The sequence below is a fragment of the Bolinopsis microptera genome, chromosome 8 (genome assembly GCF_026151205.1).
Source record: "Bolinopsis microptera isolate Bmic1 chromosome 8, MBARI_Bmic_1.0, whole genome shotgun sequence".
NCBI lineage: Eukaryota > Metazoa > Ctenophora > Tentaculata > Lobata > Bolinopsidae > Bolinopsis > Bolinopsis microptera.
The window spans coordinates 1,142,028-1,159,249 of NC_087079.1; the positions used below are offsets into that span (position 1 = coordinate 1,142,028).

Consider the following 17,222-nt stretch of genomic DNA (forward strand, 5'->3'; position numbering starts at 1 on the left):
GTCAGGTGCTTAACTTCTGCTCTAACAACTACCTTGTTGTCAGGTGCTAAACTTCTGCTCTAACAACTACCTTGTTGTCAGGTGCTAAACTTCTGCTCTAACAACTACCTTGTTGTCAGGTGCTTAACTTCTGCTCTAACAACTACCTTGTTGTCAGGTGCTTAACTTCTGCTCTAACAACTACCTTGTTGTCAGGTGCTAAACTTCTGCTCTAACAACTACCTTGTTGTCAGGTGCTAAACCTCTGCTCTAACAACTACCTTGTTGTCAGGTGCTAAACTTCTGCTCTAACAACTACCTTGTTGTCAGGTGCTAAACTTCTGCTCTAACAACTACCTTGTTGTCAGGTGCTTAACTTCTGCTCTAACAACTACCTTGTTGTCAGGTGCTTAACTTCTGCTCTAACAACTACCTTGTTGTCAGGTGCTAAACTTCTGCTCTAACAACTACCTTGTTGTCAGGTGCTTAACTTCTGCTCTAACAACTACCTTGTTGTCAGGTGCTTAACTTCTGCTCTAACAACTACCTTGTTGTCAGGTGCTTAACTTCTGCTCTAACAACTACCTTGTTGTCAGGTGCTTAACTTCTGCTCTAACAACTACCTTGTTGTCAGGTGCTTAACTTCTGCTCTAACAACTACCTTGTTGTCAGGTGCTAAACTTCTGCTCTTACAACTACCTTGTTGTCAGGTGCTTAACTTCTGCTCTAACAACTACCTTGTTGTCAGGTGCTAAACTTCTGCTCTAACAACTACCTTGTTGTCAGGTGCTTAACTTCTGCTCTAACAACTACCTTGTTGTCAGGTGCTAAACTTCTGCTCTAACAACTACCTTGTTGTCAGGTGCTAAACTTCTGCTCTAACAACTACCTTGTTGTCAGGTGCTAAACCTCTGCTCTAACAACTACCTTGTTGTCAGGTGCTTAACTTCTGCTCTAACAACTACCTTGTTGTCAGGTGCTAAACTTCTGCTCTAACAACTACCTTGTTGTCAGGTGCTTAACTTCTGCTCTAACAACTACCTTGTTGTCAGGTGCTTAACTTCTGCTCTAACAACTACCTTGTTGTCAGGTGCTAAACCTCTGCTCTAACAACTACCTTGTTGTCAGGTGCTAAACTTCTGCTCTAACAACTACCTTGTTGTCAGGTGCTTAACTTCTGCTCTAACAACTACCTTGTTGTCAGGTGCTTAACTTCTGCTCTAACAACTACCTTGTTGTCAGGTGCTAAACTTCTGCTCTTACAACTACCTTGTTGTCAGGTGCTAAACTTCTGCTCTAACAACTACCTTGTTGTCAGGTGCTAAACTTCTGCTCTAACAACTACCTTGTTGTCAGGTGCTTAACTTCTGCTCTAACAACTACCTTGTTGTCAGGTGCTAAACTTCTGCTCTAACAACTATCTTGGACTCTCGTCTCATCCTGAAGTAATTGAAGCAGCTAGACGAGCATTGGATGAGTTTGGAAACGGACTCAGCTCGGTCAGATTCATTTGTGGTACTCAGGTAAAAAGGCGTTTATTAAATGCGCGATTAGGAATTAATTTAGTAAAACTATTTAAAACAAGAAACTCATCGATTAAAAGTTGGGTATTTGTAATTCAATAAAACAATATGAACTATACCCTGCTACTATAGTATATCTTATTCGTAACCCCAGAGGTCTTGTTGCCAGTTGATGTAAACAAATGTTAGGGAGATTCGCACAGTAAATTTAAATTTCTCATTTAACGGCTGTTCCTTCAGACAATCCACAAGGAGTTAGAGGATGCAATTTCCAAATTTCATGGAACGGAGGACACCATACTATACATCAGCTGTTTTGACGCCAACGCTGGTATGTTACCATAGTTACACTTCTAGTTACCACAGTAACACTACAGTAACAACGCTGGTATGATCAATGATTATGTTTATAATTTCGTGTTTTTGTAAACATGGCTGTAATTTGAGAAGATATACCATTCTCTGATAATTCCTCGTTCATTAGCAGGCCGGTTATCGTGAATTACATTCAGTTGTTCACAGCCATCTGATATGATTTAGACCGATCAATTACTCATTTTGATTTTTTCTTGTTTGTTGCTGGAAAAAGTTTTGTCTTTGTCAAAAAATAGTTTCCCATTAGTATAGGTCATTCAATTCTGCAAACTTAAAGGAGGGGTTTGATTACAGAGTCAGAATTTGTCGGTGTCCCCTCCTCTTATCAGTTATCAGGCATTAATGCTTTAATGGCATCCTACTATTCCAGGAATATTTGAAACACTCCTTACTCCTGAGGATGCTGTCTTTTCTGATCAGCTGAATCACGCCTCCATTATTGATGGTATCCGCCTCAGTAAAGCTCAGAAACATCGCTATCTTAATCGAGACATGGCTGGTAAGGAAAGAAGAGCTGAAGTAACAAACTCTCGGGGGGGGGGGGGGTCTCGTATTAATTATTTGCTTCCAGAGCCCCCTCTAGGTTCGTTTTTCAAGTAATCTCAAAATAAATATCTTCTGAGCTTACAGGAGTCTGGTCAGTATTCTTCTAGATTTTCTGATTGATGATATCTGTCCGTTGTCAGACCTGGAGAAGCAGTTGTCCGAGTCGGACGCACGAATCAAGATGATAGTTACTGACGGAGTGTTTAGTATGGACGGGACTGTAGCCCCTCTACCGGACATTTGTGACATTGCAGATAGACACGGCGCTCTCGTATTTATTGATGAGTGTCATGCAACCGGCTTCTTAGGTTAGTTTTAGTTGGTAAGCGATTTAAGCTTTCAGTCGTTTTCCTAATACAATTTCATTATTCAAGGGCAAACCTCCTAATTCTAAATAGCACTAGACGTGGAACCCCTAAACTAACTCCCGACTAAAACCCCCTAATTCTAGGTAGTACTGGACGTGGAACCCCTAAACTAACTCCCGACTAAAACCCCCTAATTCTAGGTAGAACTGGACGTGGAACCCCTGAACTAACAGGAGCAGGCAGCAGAGTTCACATTATCAACAGTACTTTGGGAAAAGCTTTAGGAGGAGCATGTGGCGGCTACACCACTGGTCCTAAACAGGTCTGTTTTTTGGAACATGATAAAATTTAACATCTCACTTAATACTGATTATGATAACAAGTTAAATCTTATTACATGTCGCAGATTATTTCACGATGTGTTCTGGTTAGAATTCTCGTTATCCTCTAAACAGAACATACCTTTGGTTTTGTTCATTAACGGTTTTGTCTGTATCATATTACAGAGATGAGGAAGATTTCCCGGAACATAATATCAACCCCGATCATTTAAAAGTTGCTAAACGTTGCACACTGTACTAATTGCTAATTACCACTTACTGGCCCAGGTTGTAGAGCTACTCAGACAGAGATCACGACCCTATCTGTTCAGCAACACGATGCCTCCAGCTGTTGTGGGCTCTGCTATAAAGGTGTTCGAGCTGCTGGAGCACAGTTCCGAGCTGCCGGAGCTTGTTGATAGGAGCACTAAACATTTCAGGTAGGTTTGGTGACGTTATTATAATGGTGTTTGGAGATGAGGTTGTCACAATGTTGCTGCTTAAATTCTTTTTGATGCCAGGATGTACTCTATTCAAAGACCCTCAGATCCGTCTCTTTTATTTAACTCTTAGACGGATTTAATATTTCTACCCTCTGACCTGACATATTTTGATTAGCAATGTTTGCAGTTCTTGTTTTTAAGCCTTATCCCCAACACTAATCTTGTATCTCCAGGAGCCAACACTAACCTTGTATCTCCAGGACCCAACACTAACCTTGTATCTCCAGGAGCCAACACTAACCTTGTATCTCCAGGAGCCAACACTAACCTTGTATCTCCAGGAGCCAACACTAACCTTGTATCTCCAGGAGCCAACACTAACCTTGTATCTCCAGGAGCCAACACTAACCTTGTATCTCCAGGAGCCAACACTAACCTTGTATCTCCAGGAGCCAACACTAACCTTGTATCTCCAGGAGCCAACACTAACCTTGTATCTCCAGGAGCCAACACTAACCTTGTATCTCCAGGAGCCAACACTAACCTTGTATCTCCAGGAGTCAACACTAACCTTGTATCTCCAGGAGCCAACACTAACCTTGTATCTCTAGGAGCCAACACTAACCTTGTATCTCCAGGAGCCAACACTAACCTTGTATCTCCAGGAGCCAACACTAACCTTGTATCTCCAGGAGCCAACACTAATCTTGTATCTCCAGGAGCCAACACTAACCTTGTATCTCCAGGAGCCAACACTAACCTTGTATATTCAGGAGCCAACACTAACCTTGTATCTCCAGGAGCCAACACTAACCTTGTATCTCCAGGAGCCAACACTAACCTTGTATCTCCAGGAGCCAACACTAACCTTGTATCTCCAGGAGCCGACACTAACCTTGTATCTCCAGGAGCCAACACTAACCTTGTATCTCCAGGAGCCAACACTAACCTTGTATCTCCAGGAGCCAACACTAACCTTGTATCTCCAGGAGCCAACACTAACCTTGTATCTCCAGGAGCCAACACTAACCTTGTATCTCCAGGAGCCAACACTAACCTCGTATCTCCAGGAGCCAACACTAACCTTGTATCTCCAGGAGCCAACACTAACCTTGTATCTCCAGGAGCCAACACTTTCTCATTGCTGCCACATCTCCGGTCTCATCGTGGTGACATTGTATTATTTATTTTGACAATTCTATTTTTGTGTGTTCTAGATTAATTTTGTGTGTTTAGATGGAGGTGGTGTTAGTGAGTCTGGGGGTAGAAATATTACCTGTAATACGTATATCCCCAGAACTTGTACCACTTACCCATGCTTTTAGTATTTCTACAATATGGTCTACGACTTTTACACAGCATAATACCCCATGATGTCGTTTATTTTTAATTCTCTTTGCTGTATTGTATAATATGTACTATTTGTAAAAGTTTCAAATCAAAATCAACCTTGTATCTCCAGGAGCCAACACTAACCTTGTATCTCCAGGAGCCAACACTAAACTTGTATCTCCAGGAGCCAACACTAACCTTGTATCTCCAGGAGCCAACACTAACCTTGTATCTCCAGGAGCCAACACTAACCTTGTATCTCCAGGAGCCAACACTAACCTTGTATCTCCAGGAGCCAACACTAACCTTGTATCTCCAGGAGCCAACACTAACCTTGTATCTCCAGGAGCCAACACTAACCTTGTATCTCCAGGAGCCAACACTAACCTTGTATCTCCAGGAGCCAACACTAACCTTGTATCTCCAGGAGCCAACACTAACCTTGTATCTCCAGGAGCCAACACTAACCTTGTATCTCCAGGAGCCAACACTAACCTTGTATCTCCAGGAGCCAACACTAACCTTGTATCTCCAGGAGCCAACACTAACCTTGTATCTCCAGGAGCCAACACTAACCTTGTATCTCCAGGAGCCAACACTAACCTTGTATCTCCAGGAGCCAACACTAACCTTGTATCTCCAGGAGCCAACACTAACCTTGTATCTCCAGGACCCAACACTAACCTTGTATCTCCAGGAGCCAACACTAACCTTGTATCTCCAGGACCCAACACTAACCTTGTATCTCCAGGAGCCAACACTAACCTTGTATCTCCAGGAGCCAACACTAACCTTGTATCTCCAGGAGCCGGATGACGGAGGCCGGATTCACCTTGTCCGGTTCAGAGCACCCGATCTGCCCTGTTATGTTGTACGATGCTGCTCTGGCTTCCTCTTTCGCTGACCAACTTCTCCAGAGGGGAATATACGTCATCGGCTTCAGCTTCCCCGTCGTTCCAAAAGGTTCGCTGTTTTAGGGCTACTTTCTGATAGTCCTACAGGTTTAGTAGAACTATTCCCTGTGTTTTTATCTGTGTTTCTTTCTATACATATAAATGTGTATTCTGCTTTATGTGCGATATTTTGAATCATGATGGTGAAGGTATGTGACAATAACGCCCCCCCCCCCCCCCCCCCTCATGATGGTGAAGGTATGTGACAATAACGCCCCCCCCCCCCCCTCATGATGGTGAAGGTATGTGACAATAACGCTCCCCCCTCCCCCCCCCCCCCCCACAATAACACTCTCTCCCAGGTCAGGCTCGGATCAGAGTACAGTTATCAGCTGCTCACACTATGGAGGATATAGACAGATGCGTGGACGCTTTTATTGAGGTAGGAAAAGAGAAGAACGTCATTTAAGTTGTCTGAAGGATATTTAATTAACTGGTGGGAGAGTTCAGCTCTGTTTGAAAGGAAAAGAAAATGGTTGAGAATCTGACCGTGACCCTCGTTAGGATATTATAGGAAGTTTTATATTTATATAATTCATATTAATATAATTAGGGAGTTAACTTGTTTGTTTTTAGACGTGGTAAATTTAGGTTTCGAAGGTAAAATCAAGCGCCATTATTTATGAGTTTGTTGTGACCCTGCAAAGACTGTTCTTACTCATTATTTCTATTGCCACGTTTTTAAATTAATTGGCGTTCATAGCAACAAAATGTGTATTTGTTTATTAGAATTATTGAACTATTATTATTTAACTATTATTATTTAACTATTAAATGTTATTTAACTATCAATTAACTAAGTATTTATTTATTACTGCAAAATTAGATTGAGTGTTAATTTAAAATTATTTGTTCAATACACTATTAAAACTTCCTGTATGAAATAGTTATTTAAAAATTTAAACATTAACGACTATTTTTTCTTAGATTCAGTTTGAGACTTAAAATAATTTAAAACTTCAGTCTTATCTCTGGTCCGTTTAGTTTGTTCTCAAAATTTGTAATATTTATTGGTTTATTTATTAGATTGTTAGAAACTTTTCTTTTTATTCATTATTTATCTTTGAAGATATCGCCATAATGTTTGTATCCCAAACAACTTATATTGGTAACATTTAAAGTTGGCGGTTAAATTGCGAAGTTTAGTTTTAGTTTATTCTAATAAAAATACTCTCAAAAACGAGAAGAATGTGAAATTCCAACCGCCAACTTCAAATATTTCCATTTTGTTGTGGTAACCAGTTTATATTTAGGTCTTTATTCTCAAGACAGCTGTTTCACTGAATATACTAGTTTTTAATTTATGCCAAATATTCAATCGCGGAATTACTGATTAATCAGTCATCTCATTTTACACTATCCATCACGATATAACAAGATAATATTTAAAACTCTTCCCATCAAGGTTACACACATAGTAACCATAGTAACAACAGCAAGGTTACACACATAGTAACCATAGTAACAACAGCAAGGTTACACACATAGTAACCATAGTAACAACAGCAAGGTTACATGACCGTTCATCTCCTTCTCCTCCTCCTTCTCCCCGCTCTCGTATACAGCTACCACTGCTACGATCAGAAATGCTGGGGTGTGGGAACCAGGAACTCCTCCTACATTGCCTGTAATCTAGAGTGGAACCACTGCAAGTCAGATAACGATGGGAGACCACTTTGTTTGGAACATTTTGATACCGTAGGTAGGTCAGTTCAGAGATTCTAGGAACTTTCTACTTTAGCAGTAGGTAGGTCAGTTCAGAGATTCTAGGAACTTTCTACTTTAGCAGTAGGTAGGTCAGTTCAGAGATTCTAGGAACTTTCTACTTTAGCAGTAGGTAGGTCAGTTCAGAGATTCTAGGAACTTTCTACTTTAGCAATTTGGACAATTTTATCCTTTTAGGACCCGTTTTTGAGCTAATTCATTCACAGAATCGTTATCACTTCATCTCCCCGCTATTAAACTGTCCTCTATATTATAGGTCTAACTCCGCATTCCCTGTTGCCAGGGTAACGCATGTATCACGTGACGCTGTTGCCAGGGTAACGCATATATCACGTGACACTGTTGCCAGGGTAACGCATGTATCACGTGACACTGTTGCCAGGGTAACGCATGTATAACGTGACACTGTTGCCAGGGTAACGCATGTATCACGTGACACTGTTGCCAGGGTAACGCATATATCACGTGACACTGTTGCCATGTCTAACCCCGCATTCCCAGGTATAATGTGCGGAGACCAGTGTAAGTGCGAGTATGATCCGAGAGGAAGTGCTGGATGTCACTGCCCTAACAAATACATCCTCATTCTAGCTGTTCTATTGGTCGGAGTAGCACTGTCAGGTTTATAGATCACTCTCATTTCACTTTATATAAACTTTATACAGGGTGGCCCATGAAAGTCTACCCATCCTTATCTCTTAAAATTGTTACAGGTCGCTGAGATCTTGCTAATTATTTTAAAAACAAAAAGTGGCATAACTTATGTTCTGATAAATATTTTTTCTTCTAAATTTCACAGAATGTTAATAACAAGTAGATGAACCTTTGTGGCAAGTTTTGTGTGATTGAGAGCTTCACTGAGCTTATTTGACCAATTAAGCCCCTGAGCGAGCTAGCTTGAATTTCTCACCCAGAACTGTTTACATTGGTTAATAGAAACCACCAAAAAAAATCCTGGGTAAAAAAATTAAAAAACCACCGATTTATTTATGTTTTACCAATTCTATTCACCACGATGCATCGCACATTCCATTCTCTACACTGCTGTACAGTGTACATCCTATATTTTAACTGCAGATAAGGACTATCACAGATGATCCTTCCTGCTTGTTTATATCGTTCTGCTCACTTGCCTTAACAAATTTAAAATTATAGCTGGATGATTAGCCTACAATTTTATCGATTTTACAAACGGTGGTTTGAAATAGGTTTACAGCAGGTCAGCCGATTCCCATGAGATGAGTAAATAAACTTGAAAAGAAAACAAACGATAACGTAGATTTCCGGTCGATAATCCATAATCTTATGAATTCTCATGGGAATTTTACGATAGCAGGGATAGATTTCCCCCTTAAAAGTCGCAACAATTTATTAACCATTAACGATCATCTTATCATGCCTCTACTAACTGTCCAGCAACGGATATTTATTGTTTCTGAATCCAAGGATACCCCCTTCGCAGCTCTTATCCAACTGTTCATAGCGAAATTCCCTGGAATCACTCCCCCTACTAGGAAAGCAGTCTACAACCTTAAGAAGAAATTTACAGAACATGGAGTTGTCACCAACCGACAAAAGGATGCATCTGGTCCACCATCTACGGGAGTGACCTTTGAGAACACTGTGGCTGTAGTAGGATCTGTGGCAGACCACCCCAGGCAATCGACCAGAAGACGTTCGGCCAATCTTGGCATACCTAGGACGACTTTGCAACGCATTCTGAGGACTGAACTGAAACTGTACCCTTATCGCTGGACAGTTCACCACACTCTGCAGCTTCAGGATCCACCAGTTAGAGTACGCTTTGCTGACTGGTTGCTTCTGAAAGATTCCACAAACGAGGACTTTATCGGAAACATCTGGTGGACCAACGAAGCCAAGTTCTGCCTCCACGGTTCCGTCAACAGCCACAACGCAATACACTGGGGCAGCCAGAGACCTGACAGCGTGCAGCAGAGACCTACTCAGAACTCTCCAAAGCTGAACGTCTGGTGTGCGATCTCTTCTCACGGAATCATCGGACCATACTTCTTCAAGGATGCAGCTGGTGCCACTGTAACTGTGAACGGAGATCGCTACCTACAGATGTTGCAGAGCTTCTTTATACCAGAACTCTTCAACTTCTGTGCACACCACGACCTGGATCCGTCTCTCATGAGCTTTATGCAGGACGGGGCGAGAGTGCACATCCCCAACCGCATTATTGATTACCTTGGTGACCAGTTTGGGAGCATGACGATCGGAGAGAAACTTGCTCAACACTGGCCAGCCCGCTCTCCTGACCTCACTCCTTGCGACTTCTTCCTGTGGGGATGGTTGAAGGATAAGGTCTACGAGAGTCTACCCATCCCCAACCTTGCTGCTTTAGAAGTTGTCATTCGTGACAACTTGCGGAACATCCCCATCACTCACTGCCAGAACTCCTGTTTATCAGTAGCCAAGAGGATGGACGTCCTGAAGAGCCGAGGCGGTGGTCACATTGAGCACCTTCTCTAAACGGTGATTTTAATCGCCAACACAAACGGTGATTTTAATCGCCAACACAAACGGTGATTTTAATCGCCAACACAAACGGTGATTTTAATCGCCAACACGGCGGGCAATGGATGAACCTTCTCGTGGTGCCTGTCGAGAAACGCAATTCAATTGATTTCAGTATCGATAAAATTGTAGGCTAATCATCCAGCTATAATTTTAAATTTGTTAAGGCAAGTGAGCAGAACGATATAAACAAGCAGGAAGGATCATCTGTGATAGTCCTTATCAGTTAAAATATAGGATGTACACTGTACAGTGCAGCAGTGTAGAGAATGGAATGTGCGATGCATCGTGGTGAATAGAATTGGTAAAACATAAATAAATCGGTGGTTTTTTTATTTTTTTACCCAGGATTTTTTTTGGTGGTTTCTATTAACCAATGTAAACAGTTCTGGGTGAGAAATTAACGCTAGCACACTCAGGAGCTAATTTTGTCAGACAAGCTCAGACTCACACAAAACTTAGCACGAAGTTGTGTCTAATTATGATTGACATTCTCTAAAAATTTGAAGCAAAAATATTAATCAGAACGTAAGTTATGGCGCTTTTCCATTCTGAAATAAAATAATTAGCAAGATCTCAGCGACCTGTAACAATTTTAAGAGATAAGGATGGGTAGACTTTCATGGGCCACCCTGTATAAACTTACTTTCCTTTATCTGAATTCACCTTATCTAAACTTACTGTTCGTCTATCAAAACTTACCTTCTTTTATCTAAACTTACCCCTTAATTTTATTTGAGTATTTTAAAATTGATCCCCCAATTGATCTACAAATTTAAATTGTTTATTTTCAGGGATTTCTTGGTTCGCATACTATAGATGTCGAGGAAGGAGGAGTGATAATTCAAACAACGAGTTATACGGGAACGAGATCTAGATGAGATAGTAAGGAGCTATCTTTATGAAGGAGCTATCTTTATGAAGGAGCTATCTTATCAATGACGGAGTAATTAACTTCTAAGTCAAGGCTATCGTAATAGACTCTAAGGTGATAATTAATATGATTTGAAACAGACTCACTTTTCAATTTGTGAATGTTTTTATACTATTGGGTTGTTGTCACCAACATTTAACTAATGTCAACGTTGGAAAGGGTGTATCTATTAGGTATGTACCAGGTATGTACCAGGTATGTACCAGGTATGTACCAGGTATGTACCAGGTATGTACCAGGTATGTACCAGGTATGATATGTACCAGGTATGTACCAGGTATGTACCAGGTATGTACCAGGTATGATATGTACCAGGTATGTACCAGGTATGTACCAGGTATGATATGTACCAGGTATGTACCAGGTATGTACCAGGTATGTACCAGGTATGTACCAGGTATGATATGTACCAGGTATGTACCAGGTATGTACCAGGTATGTACCAGGTATGTACCAGGTATGATATATACCAGGTATGTACCAGGTATGATATGTACCAGGCATGTACCAGGTATGTACCAGGTATGTACCAGGTATGTACCAGGTATTTACCAGGTATGTACCAGGTACCAGTAACAACTCTTTTACCGTATAGTTCTGTTCAGAGTCACCCTCCAATATATTCGGTAAATAGGGGTTACCTAAAAACAAAATAATTAGAGTCAGTTATTAAGTTAGTAGGAGTAATTAAATTATACCGTTTGTGTTTTGTCCTAACCTAACTTATTTTAATTTTAATTAATAAAAATGGTGCATCCCTTGAAGTCAGGATTATGTAAACCCGGCAGACTCTTTGTTACTAACTTAGTATATAGGGGAACACATACAATACTCCACGAGAGTTACTCAGTGGTTATTGGGTTTGCTTTCTAATTTATTGTCGTTTGTGGCTGTATTCCAAGCTGAAACCGAGTATATTTTTGACTATTTATAGTACAGACAGATCTGTCTGAAAAAAACACATTTAATGAATTCTTGTCTGCACGAACTGGTAATTTGTTTCCATATTTGGGCATATTGCCCTGGTTTTTCTGTTTGCTTTATAAAGGGTTAAAATTTCAGTTGTTAAATTTGTATTCAATTTTAATCGCGAATCGTTTTTATGAACTATGTCGATAATTCTAATTTTATACAATCCTAATAATTTATTAGTATATCACAATCAGCGTTATTGCATATCGATTTTTCCACGAATATATTGTAATTTGCATGGATTTTAATTATAAATACAGTGATATTTATCCACAGTTTATGTTATAAATGCTTTACGATCAATATTTCTAATTTAGAATTAAACCGTTTGATTTTGTATGTTTTCGTTTTTATTTTTTGGCTGTATCACGATAATTATGGGTTCGCCTGCATGGCCCACAAGAGGATAGTATAAAGATGCTTTGCCTACCCGTACCTCTGAAGTTTGGCACTCCTCCAAGAAGATGTTGCCGGGAGAAATCGATGAAGTGGGTAGTGAGATCAAAAATCAATAGTTCCCACAGTCAGACAACAAATGAGTTAAAAAGTTCCAACAAAATCTTTATAACATAATTGGTAAAACATTTTCGGACATTTTCAATACCTAATAAGGATAAGGGTTAATACTCCAATTAAATTAGAAAATTATGATTAAAACTAAGGGATGTTAGATAAATAAAAGTCAAACTCTCAAAAAAGGAAATGGAAAGTACTCGGGTATGGGGGGTTGTGAGGCCCCAACTAGTAGAAAAAACACTAGTACATCCCTGCATTAAAGATGAAATAATTTAAGGACCATTATCAAAAGTTTTATTTTCGAATAAAAGTGGCATACCAAAAGGATCACATGAATTAATACCATACGGTTTCAAAGTTATGAGTTTTTGTATAACTTATAAGTAGATGTTCGTTAACTTCTTAATTACTAGGACTAGAATTCTTAAGGATAAAAACATTATAAGAAGCATCAAAATCAGGTCTATTAGAAAGGTTATGTGAGTCTATAACAAGGTGAGCTGCTTAACTATAAGCGTCACTATCATCAGATAAAAAATCATCACTAAGTTGTAAGGAAGGGTCTTTTAATAATTTATAATAGTTAGCTCTATGTTCGGTTACTCTTTCATGCAAAGTCCTAACGGTACGTTCAACAGAGCAGAAAGGAGACGGACATAATTTACAAATGAATATGTAAACTATGTTGTAGCTAGAACAGGTCCCTGGAGCTTGTCTTATCTTGACTCCATTAATACGATAAGATTCCTCACTTCCTATCATGGCACAACACTTACAGTTCCACTGGTGGCATGGTTAATCTGTTTTTGTGTTATTCTCTGTATGTAATTGTGGGTTGAGGAGTCTTCTCCGCAAAGATGCGCCCGATCTTTTAACATAACTGAATAGTCTTTTGCAGGTGTTTCTTTCCTTGTTGGAGGTCTCCGTTGTACTTGTCGTGTCGGTGTTAAGATCCAGGATCTTCCATACTAAACTCATCTAGATTAAGACCTACATTACTGAGTCTCGAGTTTACTTATAATTAACAAATAACCTTCCGAAGTAAAACAAAACCTTCCGAAGTAACGCAAAACCTTCCGAAGTAACGTTAGTTCGGAAGGGGGACTGGTTAGGGTTAGGGTTAGGGTTAGGGTTAGGGTAAGGGTTAGGGTTAGGGTTAGGGTTAGGGTTAGGGTTAGGGTTAGTTAAGGTTAGGGTTAGGGTTAGGGTTAGGGTTAGGGTTAGGGTTAGGGTTAGGGTTAGGGTTAGGGTTAGTTAAGGTTAGGGTTAGGGTTAGGGTTAGGGTTAGGGTAAGGGTTAGGGTTAGGGTTAGGGTTAGGGTTAGTTAAGGTTAGGGTTAGGGTTAGGGTTAGGGTTAGGTTAGGGTTAGGGTTAGGGTTAGGGTTAGGGTTAGGTTAGGGTTAGTGGTTAGGGTTAGGGTTAGGGTTAGGTTAGGGTTAGGGTTAGGGTTAGGGTTAGGGTTAGGGTTAGGGTTGATACATGTTTCGTATCCCAATATCAGAGATAATATGCGCGAAAAGTGGCATGCAACGTATGTCAAGGATTTCTTAAATTTTGTCTCAGGTTTTTTCGCGCGTCTCAGGATTTTTAAATTTTGTCTTAGGTTTTTTCGCTGTCTCGGGATTTCTTAAATTTTGTCTCAGGTTTTTTCGCTGTCTCGGGATTTCTTAAATTTTGTCTCAGGATTTTTCGCTGTCTCAGGATTTCTTAAATTTTGTCTCAGGTTTTTTCGCTGTCTCGGGATTTCTTAAATTTTGTCTCAGGATTTTTCGCTGTCTCAGGATTTCTTAAATTTTGTTATAGGATTTTTCGCTGTCTTGGGTTTCCTTAAATTTTGTCTCAGGATTACCTGCTGTCTTAGGTTTCCTTAAATTTTGTCTTAAGACTTTTCGCTGTCTTAGCTTATTTTGACATCTCAGGTTCGCTTAAATTTTGTCTCAGCTTTTTTGCAGTCTTAGCTTTTCTTAAGCAGTTTGTCTTAGGAATTTTTGCAAATCCAATCCTAAGATCCGAGGCTGGGGGAGGCCTCTGGAGTTTATCTCCAGGATTAAATTATATCGAGTTATATGATTTAGCTATAAGGCGGTTTATAAATGTTGTATTTATTATTATTATAATTAGGACTGTTGATGTGAAAGAAAGTGTATCTAAATTTTACAATGACGTATGTGACAAAATTTACATTTCTTGACCCTATTTTGAAGAACCATACCCCGATTAGAATTCAATATTCTTCCAGGAATTATTGGTAGGTTATTTTTCAGCAAATCAGAACCCAAGTTTAACAATGCTGAGTTTGATATCACTAATTTACCGAAATGTGTCGAAATTTACTTTTCCTGCCCCAACAGTATAATTACAATGTGATGAAAAATGGGCATAGGGTTTCTATATTTCCTGTTTAAATCCATTCCAACTATAATAAGGGCAGTTGATATGAAAGAAAATCTATCTAACTAATGCAATGGCTGATGTGACAAAATTTACATTTCTTGCCCCTATTTTGAAGAATCATACCTCAATAAGTATATAATGTTACTTTATCACCATCACTATGTCGATAAATTAGTTATTTTGCCAACACGGAGCAAATAAAATTATAATATTTTTTTGTGACGAAATTTTCAAATTTTTACCCTGTTCAGGTGTTGAAATTTATCCAATGTTAACATATCACTTCCATATGATAATTTATATGACCGGCGTATGGTTGAAATATTGTTAATTGATCCATAGTACGTAATATAGGATGTTTAAGTTGGTATACTAATATTTACTCAATTTCACACATGTTGAGATATCATACAAATTTATGTGACTAAATTTACCTATTTCTGCCTTCTGTATTTGTATTTGCCTATAACAATGAAATATGTGAACGATTCCAAACACATTCAGCTCACAAAATAATGCTAGACTATTCGGCATTTCTTGTCAGGATGTCATAAACATCCCTCATATAAATTTCTTAAATGTGTGACGGAGTTTACATGGTGCTACCATTTAAGGGAAAAAGTCGCTAAATATGTAGATAATAGTCATATACAGCTATTCTATGAATTGGAAATTCGAAAATTTGGTCAAACACGGCAACAAGGGGTCCATATAAACTCCGTCACGTTTTTATAGTGTGACAAAGTTTACAACTCACTGCCGGCTGCATTTAAGCGATATCTTATCGTCTGATAAAGATATCGTTATGCGACAAGGTTTATCTAGAGGATGAAACGATTATCTTAGGGTTAGAGGGTTTATATATAGTTTCATAGTGTGACACATTTTACATCATCTTCAGTAGGGTCACTAATATTTACCAATATCCTCAAACTTCAATGAACGTGTCCATATATACCAGTAAATTCAGCAATGGTAATTGACTAACTAAAAGATTAAGGTTAGACACCTAAAAGTATACTTCTATCAATAAAGTACTAAATTCATAATACTGCAGAAGTGCTATTACAGTTAAATTCTGTTACCTGAACTCAACTAAACACTGGACAGTTTTTAATATTGGTAATGTTAATGAATTGTAATTGATTGATATGTAATATTTAGGCCCGTGGCCATTTTTCACACACTAAACACTTTTAATATTACAGCATATACTATTATGAAAGATATTTTGTGTCAAATAGAGGTTGTTTAATCATTCTTGATTCTTACACACCAAAGGTGTGTTTTTAATTAATTTATTATTGTTAATAAAGTTTTTATTGAGAATTTTATACATTAGTCTATAGACCAATTAAATTATTTTACTGGTCACGTGTATGGTTAAGAGTTTTATGACATTGAATGAATCTATTTATTACGAGTATTAAGGACTGCTTGTATTTTTTATTTATTTGTTTTCACTTCTTATCTGCACATTTAGGCAGTTGCTCTTGTAACCATAGTTTTAGAGGACTATTGCTTGGTGTAAATCTTCCATATTCCACTTAAATGATCCTTTTTTTTTGTATGTTTTTCTTCTGTCTCTCACGGCCACGGCTAGTATACATACTCATTGGAGATCCAAGAGCCTTATTGGGAGGAGCTTCAGCATGCAATACTCTTACATCTAGAAATGCCCTTTCCAATGTAATGGGTTCCATATACTCCTAGCACTGACATCTAACCTAGCTCCATCTGCTTTGTTGGCCGCAGCAGGAAGTTCTGTCCCGTAGACAGGAAGAAGGAGAGGTTCAGTGGTAACATATTTACAGCCAGCAGTTTGTAAGAGGATTTGCTAACACATCTGTCACTGAATTGTGGTGAAGAGATACATACCCATCCCTTTTGCATATTAATGAGTGATTTATTGAGTTGTCACTTCCACATACACAGTTTCTTGCAGCATTTTTATTCCAAAGTTGTACCTGAGGGCTAGGGCGTCACTGAATTATCTGGAATCAGTAATTGAATTATCTGGAATGTGTATCGTAAGTGCGTCTTGTACCAGAGGCGGCTCGTGGGAGCTGGCTGGCAGTTTTGTTGGGGGTCCAATCGATGGACTGGGGGGGGGGGGGGGGGGGGAGGGGGGCTTGGGAGCCGGCTCAAGCTGATCCCTCCAAACTACCGATTACATTACACACAGGGCCTTGTAAATGTAATGTGTAACACTTTACAGGCGACAGCAAACAAACACAAAAACTTATAACATGGGTGAAACAGGACACCAGTCCACACGTGTACGATCTCAGCCGCGCAGTATCATATAGCAGTCAAATTGCAAAGGGTCCTGGACCCCCAAATCGAGGCAAATCATAATAG

At 39.3% G+C, this 17,222-nt stretch overlaps 1 protein-coding gene across 1 annotated transcript in view; it reads left to right on the forward strand.

Moving 5' to 3' along the window:
- Positions 1–12,289, forward strand: part of LOC134819493 (2-amino-3-ketobutyrate coenzyme A ligase, mitochondrial-like) — a 15,978-nt gene extending 3,689 nt beyond the window's left edge. The window contains exons 3-13 of the mRNA XM_063829449.1: positions 1,374–1,502; positions 1,743–1,833; positions 2,248–2,376; positions 2,564–2,731; positions 2,932–3,053; positions 3,340–3,491; positions 5,632–5,789; positions 6,082–6,161; positions 7,286–7,481; positions 8,006–8,125; positions 10,840–12,289. Coding sequence (XP_063685519.1) covers positions 1,374–1,502; positions 1,743–1,833; positions 2,248–2,376; positions 2,564–2,731; positions 2,932–3,053; positions 3,340–3,491; positions 5,632–5,789; positions 6,082–6,161; positions 7,286–7,481; positions 8,006–8,125; positions 10,840–10,922 — 1,428 coding nt within the window. The 3' untranslated portion in view covers positions 10,923–12,289. The remainder of the gene's footprint in view (positions 1–1,373; positions 1,503–1,742; positions 1,834–2,247; positions 2,377–2,563; positions 2,732–2,931; positions 3,054–3,339; positions 3,492–5,631; positions 5,790–6,081; positions 6,162–7,285; positions 7,482–8,005; positions 8,126–10,839) is intronic.
- The last annotated feature ends 4,933 nt before the right edge of the window (positions 12,290–17,222 follow it).